We start from the raw sequence: 7,654 nt of genomic DNA on the forward strand, positions 1-7,654 counted from the left end.
GACTTGGCAAAGGTCAGTAGTTTGCTGACAGCGCGGGTTGAACAAATCACAGGTCGAGCTTGCCGTGGGGGTGGACACCCGTGCGCAGGACTTGGCAATCACCTGGGATTGGTCCCACCCGGCGCAGCCCCTACGCGACTTTGTGGGAGACGGAGGCACCACCAGCCGCCATTTGATCGTTCTTCCTTCAGGTCTGCAGCTTGATGTGGCACATACACTCACTGCGATGCTGACCGACACCGCCAACTCGCAACAAGTCTCTGTATCTGTGGAGGTGACGGTCCACCCGGCCCTGCAAAGGCTTGTCCCCAGCGAGCCTCCCCTCACGGTAACTCCTCCTCTCCTGCCCCTCCCCCTTGGATATTTGCATGACATGCCCCGGTGTGACTCCACCTTTGTGGTGGGCAAAGAACAAGCAGACAGGGCCTTTCGTCGTTTCGCAGCCCTAAGTCACCTCCCAGGTGCCAGAGAAACATGCTGACGTGATGACGTACGGGGCAGCGCTCATTCCGCCGCTCTGACACCACAGCTGTGGTCTGGCCTTCCAGGTGTCACCTTCCCCCGACGGGGCCATGTTCTATGCGCAAGCCAGCGAGTGGGTACCAGCAGGCGGAGAGCCCAGTACATCTCCTGCGGCGTCCTCCGGTGACTTTGAGGTGGTTTACCGATTTGGGTACTGCACCTCTGTAGACTGTGGGAACACGCCCTCCAGACCCGCCCCAAGCAGAGTCTGGCTCTCTGGGTGGCAACCGGCGCGATCCTTCGAATACCCGGTGCCCTTGCTGCCTCCAGGCAACCCCCAGCCTGATGGCAGCCATCCGCGCACGGTGGTCATGTGTGCTGCCCATTCCTACATGGGGGTTGTCCAGCTGTCCGAGGTCTGCACTACCGAGACCATATCTGTAGTGTCCCCCCGAGCCGCACGGAGGACCCGAGGCCTGCTTTCAGTGCCTGGTGCAAGGCGCTGGAGGTTCTACCATGTCATACCTGGATACACACCAGTGTGCTCTGAGTGCACTGGCTTGCACTGCTGCCTCGGGTGCCACTGGAGCGGGGCCCGAGCAACACCTGCTGGATGCCCTGGTCGCCATCCAGAGCCATCTTGATGGAGGCTCAGTGCACAGCGGGGTTGTTGCTTCGTCTTTGGAGGTCATTCGAGCCATCTCAGACTCCAGCTCCAGCCTGGCTGTCGTGGCCAATGCCGCGGTAGCTCTCCGCTGGGCTTCCCTCAAGGTGGCTGACACAGCAGCGGGAGATCCTGAGGGTTTGGTAGCACAGGCCAGCACAGTCCTCTCCCTGATGGGCAGTCTGCAGGTCACCTTTGAGGTGCTGCGGGCAGAGCTACTTGAGGGGCCCAACTACATGCCAACCATGGACTGCGGCTTCACCTTCAACAGCAAGGCAGTGCAGGAGACTGTAGCCCGTGCTGTCCTGTCGACGTTGCACCCAGGGGCCGCTCCGCTGGCTGTTGGGGGCTCGCAGATGAGACAGCTGCTGGGTCTGCTCGACACAACTGGAGTCACGGGCGACATGACCTTCCAGCTTGCTGACCCCAGCGATGCCACAGGGGACGAGGCCCCTCAGCGACACCGAAGGTTCCTCCAAGCTAGCGACCCGGCTGCCCCGCTGCCAGAGGTTGCCCTGCCACGGAATCTTGCAACTGCCTGCAACGCCGCCCCCCTGATCTGCCCCCAGCCGGTGGTGCTGAAGCTGTCTTACATCCATGACAGCACCTATCTCCTCATGAGCCTCGGCCGCGAGCTGTGGGTCACTGCCGCCGCCCGCTACGCCGGAGTTCCTGTGCAAGGGCTGCGGGCGGACCTGGTGAGCGGTCAGATGGGCGTGGAGCTGGTGTCCATGCCAAACTCCAGCCTGGCTATGCTTGGCAGCTGGGCTACCCTGCAGTTCCCGATAGACCGGCAGGTGACCGGCGCAACTCTGTCGGCCGGGAAGCTTTGCGCTCGGATTGACTACAGCCGCATGGTTCCCGTGATCACCGAGCAGCCGACCATTGTGAACGGCACCATAGCTTCCTGCACAGTGGACTCCGAGGGCGACTACGTGGTTGTGCAGCTGTCCTACGGCACAATCTCCGATGGCAGCTCTGGTGGCAAATACACCTCACTGTCCCGGGATGGCATGTTGGATATTTACGACACTGCAGAAACCCCACAGTCGAAGTACCTGTTTTCTCGCGCCAACCTGGCCCGCTTTGAGATAGCGGTGGCAGTAATGGTGCTGTTTGCATTGGTGTTGGTGGCGGTGATGATCCTCAGGGGTGTCAAGACCCTGCACGAGGATCCGTTTGCCGATGAGACTCAACCGGGCTGGCAGAAAGGGAACCCGCCGCAGCGAAGCCTGTCACGGCTCCGGCGCCAACTAGGTGGTTCCAGCGGCCGCTGGCTGACACCAACCAGCAGCCGCAGATACCTCACAGTGGCCTATGGGGAGGAAGATGAAGACGAAGCCAGGATTACAGGCAGTGATGATGTGAACATATCTGCAGGCGGTGTCTCCAACGATTCAGGTGCTGATCTTTCAGCCCGGCCCCTGAGTTTGCGAAACGTCATGCTGATGCTTTCACCGGTCAAGCAGATGCAGACCCTGAAGCGCCTCTCATCGCCTCAATCCTCCGCATCCGGCAGCGCCCAGGGCAATGCCACCGGACGTCCCAGCACAACAGATCCTGGGTCCGACAAAGGAGATGAGCAACTGTTCATGGATGAACTGAGCAGTCGTCTTGCGCCATTGGGACGCCCAAGTTTGTCAACGGCAGGGCTGCTTATGCCACGGTCCGTCTCCCGTGAGAGCGAGCGCCAGGTGATGGAGGGCGACGAAAGCAGACCAGAGGGGAGCCTGTCATCTGTTGTCAGCTTTGTGAGATCCATGACAACTCAGAGCCGTAGGAACTCCAGCGCCACAAAGACCTTGACCCAGAGGCTGCTGGACATGGATGCCCGGGGTGACAGGGACCAGCAAGGCAACACCGCGCTGCACATTGCAGCCGGCCGCGGCAGCCTCGAAGCTGTGCACGCACTGCTAGATTCCCAGGAAGGCTTTGCCGATGTCAGGCACCTGGATTACCAGGGGCGCACCCCTGTACACACCGCCGCCCGGGCAGGCCACGAGGAGGTGCTGAGGGTGCTTCTCATCAGGGGGTTGCAACTCGGCGCAACACCAGCCCGCAGCCGAATGCTGTCAGAGTCTGATGCAGGCAACAGCGACAGCGACGACAGCCAGCGGGCACTCTACGCACGCGGCCCGCGATCAAGCCGGCAGCTGTTCAGTGTCAACAAGCGGGACAGCAGTGGCTTGACTGCCCTTCACCACGCAGCGCAGAAGGGCCATGCGGGGGTCATCGCTCAGCTCCAGGAGGTGGCTGGAGATCTGCTGGACGTTGACTGTGTAGACAAGTCTGGCTCCACTGCTCTTCTGCTTGCCGTCCAGGGTAACCATGAGGCGGCCGTGGAGCAGCTTCTGGCCAGCAACCCTGCAGTGGACGATGCTGACTTGATGGCAGTGCATGAGTCCAGCTCTGAGCGCATGTCTGTGTCACCGCTCAACTGTGCTATGATCAGTGGCAAGTTCCGGATGGTACGGCTCCTGCTGCAGTGGTTGAGGCAGAAGGAGAAGGCTGGCCTGCTGCCACCACAGCCAGATTACAGCTACAATCCATGCTCTGATGTTGAAGATGATCACAGCTCAGATAGTGACGATGAGCTTGCTGACTTCTCCTCGGATGACGAGATTCAGTGGCCGACGTATCCTATTCCTGCCAGTGCCGTGTCTGATGAGGAGCCTTGCGACGACACCGCACTGCGATTCCTGCCGGCCGTTGCTGGTCTTCCTGACATGGAAGTCGAGGCGCCGGACGTGCTCAACCTGCCGAGTGACCTTCCCCAGAGCTGCGAGAATCAAGTGGCCTACCCTCAAGGTGATTGTATCAGGACTTCCTCGCTTGGCACGACCGATATGCAGCCATCACACGCAGACCCGGATGGGGTTGAAGAGATCATCCTGGACACCACAACACATCCTGCCCAGAATACCGTCCAGGGTGACTGCCACATCTACCCAGACTCTGAGCAGATGTGCTGGGATGAGCATCAGGGATTCTGGGACTCTGAACGCCAGCAGGCCGAGGCGGAAGGGGAAGGGGAAGCAGTAATGGACTTAGCGGCCCCTGCCCAAGGCATGAGCAAGAAGGCAACAGCTGCCTCCGGCTCAGCCAGCAAAGCTAGCAAGAAGGCCTCCGGGAAAGGTCCAGCAACTGTGAAACCTGCCCCAACCCGCTCAACCAAGCCACCTGCCGGGCAACGCACAGCAGCCAAACCATCCACCAGCAACGCTGCACCGCGCAAGCCTGGTGCGGTGGCGGCTGCAACCAGGAAGCCTAAAGCAGCAGCGGCTACCACAGCTCCGTCCAAGAAGCCAGCCAGCAGTGCCAACACAGGCCGCAGAGCAACAACAGGCTCCCAGTCAAAGCCGACTGCAGGCATGCCAAAGCCCTCAGCTGCAGCCAAAGGAAGCTCGGCAGGGACAGCCAAGGGTGCAAAGGGTGCCAACCCCGCACAGGCATGGGGAACTAAGCCGGCTGTTGGGGCGGCTGCCAAGCAATCAGAGGGAGGGGCTGCTTCTTCTGCTGCGATTGAGTCTGGAGCTGGCGGTGCTCAAGCATCTGCATCCCCCCGGTGCTCAGATGGCGGCGACGACTTTCCCATCGGTACATCCTACCGGCCGGCTGCTGGTGCCACTGTGCCGAGGACCGCCTCCCCAGCAAGAAGGCTGCCCACGGGAAGCAGGCCTTCCACCAGCAGTGGGCCCACTCCCAAGGCAAGGAAGCACCTGGCTTCAGCAGCAAACCTGTATGGTGTTGATCTGACTCAGCGCCCCATGTCCACCTCTGCAGTGACGCAGAGTGGCAGGCAGAATGCTGATGCCATGTCATGGGGATGGGGTGCTCACATGGTGGAACGTAGGGCCTCTGGCTCCGGCCGGCCTAATGGCTCCTTCCCAGGCTCGAGACTGTCATCCTCATAGGCACGGCTGTCGAATACGGGGTACATGCGGAGTGGCCGCCGAGTCTTGGGGGTCACACAGGGTCTAGATAGGACGGACACTGGTTGGCACCAGCTGAATCGCATTTCTGTCAGTAATCAGTTAAGAGTGTACGCATTGTTAAGTCAGATATTATGTATGGTTGGACATCACAGCCAGGAGGTGTCTGAGTTGGTCAGGAACGAGAACACAGGCTTTCGCGCTGCATGGACAAATGGCGTGGAACAGAGTTGAATCTTGTTGGACACATCAGTATTATGGGAGTACTATCAGCTGTGAGATGCTGTGTATACATTTACTTAAAAGCGCAGATTCGCGCCGCCATAGCTGTCCGATTGTAACAATTTTGAAAGCACTGTAACAATAAATACATATTGATTTGCCTGTTTCAGATGTTGCTCGGTCAGCTACAGCTGATCGATTGCTCTCATGGACGTGTGATGCGTGCCAGCTCTACAATATGTGTTGGGGTTCACTAATACCCCACTGCAGTCCAGTGTGCGGCAAGAGTGTGGTGTGCGACAAAATTAGCAGGTAGCCTCTGATCAATGACTTGCAATTTCAAGAGCCTGATGCAATCGGTTGAATCTGTGTTTGCTGATGCAGATTGCATGGAATTGTACCCTCCGGGGGCAATGCATGTATCAGACAAATGAATGTGAGGCTCAGAACTACTGTCCATTCATCCAGAACGTTCAATTCACAGATCGACGCACGCCGAGTGACACAGAGGGAGGTTTAACAATGAGATCTGGGTGGGGTAGAGTTATCAAGGCCTGAGGGATGACATCAGCAGGCCGTGAGGTGACGGCCGCCCCCATTCTGTCCACCTGCGGCACTGCAACAGGGTCGGTAGCGAAGCTGCCTGGCACTGTGTATGGGTGTCTTCTTGTAACTCAAGCAATTGCTAGGGCTTTGTGAGTAGCATCACTGTGTGCAACAGGGTCAAGACATGGGTGTGCCGTACATGGCCAAACGCGTGAAACGCCCGGCTGTCAACACGCCACGCAGGACTTGTCCTGCTATTAGGAGGCCTGCTCCTGCTAGCCCCTACTAGAGGTTACAACCGTGCCTTTCGGGAGTTTCGCCGCACAGCGCCTGTGCGGGCATGAGAGTCCCTGCCCTTCAAGTCATCGTTGCTCCTGTAGCAAATCGCTCCCTCTCTAGCTCCCTCGGTCCCTCCCTCTCTCTCTGTCTAGCAGCTCCCTTTCTCACCCGCTCGCTGCCTCGCCCTCGGCCCTCTTCACACAAGTCTATGTCCATCTGTTGGATGTGCCATGATGCGGTAGGCAATAGGCAGGCCCAAACATGATAGTGCAATCAACAATGGCACTGGACCAGAGTGAGTTGGCTATATACTTGCCGTCCTTGATGACACCTACTGACAGGAGCAGGAGAGTCTTGCAACATCTCTGTCTAGTTGTCCCTGTCGACACGACGCTGTCAGAAGTAGGGGATGATCTGGATGGTTGGAACGCATGCAGTAGTCGGGCCTGCAGGTTCTCTGCGCACCTGAGTGCTGTGAGTGGGTTACAAGTCACTGCCGGTGCGCGGGCCCGGGGGGTCAGTTGTGTGCTATACACAAGTATCTCAGCGCCAGTTGCTCGTTGGCGGCTTCTTCCGGCTTCCAACAGCCGATGAGGCCCGGCTGGAAGTACCTGATAATGTGCCAGTGGCCCTGCTGGTCACAGCCACCCTTTCTCCTGATGCGCTACTTTTGCTACTGGCACTGGCAGGTGACGCCCTGGGACGAGCCGATACAGGCCTGCGTGGCACATGCCCTGAAGCTGCGGCAGCACTGCTCCGCTTGCTCACGGCCGCAGACACAGGGCGTTGCCGTCCCGCGGGCTTGTTGGCTCCCTTGGCTAGCCCAGACACGAACTCCTCGTAGGCAATGCCCGTTTTATTCAGAACCTTTGTCTTGAGCTGCTCCCGCGTCATCGGCATGTCCTCGTCACTGCTGTCGTCGCTGCTCCCAGCCTCAGAACCGCCTGAAATTGTGGGCGCCACGATCTGAAGCTTCCCACTGCCGGGGGGGCGCGTAGGCACAGGTGCCGCCTGTTGAATGTGGCCACTAGCAGAGGGGTGGAATGCTGAGCCATGTGATCTGCTTGCCTGTGGGGGGCACAAGAGAGGGCAGCTGACGGTCAGCAGATTGTTGTGGGCTGCCCATCCGGCTATGTGTTGAAGGGCTTTCAGTTGTACCGCAGGACTGCTGATATGTTCAAGAATCGATGACCATGGCGCTGGAAAATCCGCTGTGATGGCGACGGCAGGGTTCAATGGGGGGGGGGGGGGGGGATGGTGGAAGGAATGGGGAATGGCATATGTAGACATGATTACAGAGATGAGGATGAGGAGAGGGACAGATGAGAATGAGGAGGCAGGGGTGGGGGGGGGGGGGGGGGGGGGGCAGAGACCTGAAACGCGTTCCACATGGTGACCACCTCGTCCGCCCGCTGCTCCAGTGCCCCCAGCCCTTCCCGCACGACACCAGCAACCCCATCGTCAGGCTGCCCCTCGCCTGCCCTGGATGGAACGGTGGCACCCACCTGCACGAGATCCCAACAACCGTGATGTTCAGCACCAGTGACTG

At 59.3% G+C, this 7,654-nt stretch overlaps 1 protein-coding gene across 1 annotated transcript; it reads right to left on the reverse strand.

Moving 5' to 3' along the window:
• Window positions 1-6,606: 6,606 nt before the first annotated feature.
• Window positions 6,607-7,610, reverse strand: LOC142357281 (uncharacterized; the record flags this gene model as incomplete). Its single annotated transcript, XM_075408933.1, has 2 exons — window positions 6,607-7,173; window positions 7,479-7,610. Coding segments are annotated over 2 exons (657 nt in total), but the record flags the coding sequence as incomplete, so codon positions are not given.
• Window positions 7,611-7,654: the final 44 nt, after the last annotated feature.

This window comes from Convolutriloba macropyga, unplaced genomic scaffold (assembly GCF_964194025.1).
Source record: "Convolutriloba macropyga unplaced genomic scaffold, txConMacr16.3 SCAFFOLD_6690, whole genome shotgun sequence".
Classification (NCBI taxonomy): domain Eukaryota; kingdom Metazoa; phylum Xenacoelomorpha; order Acoela; family Convolutidae; genus Convolutriloba; species Convolutriloba macropyga.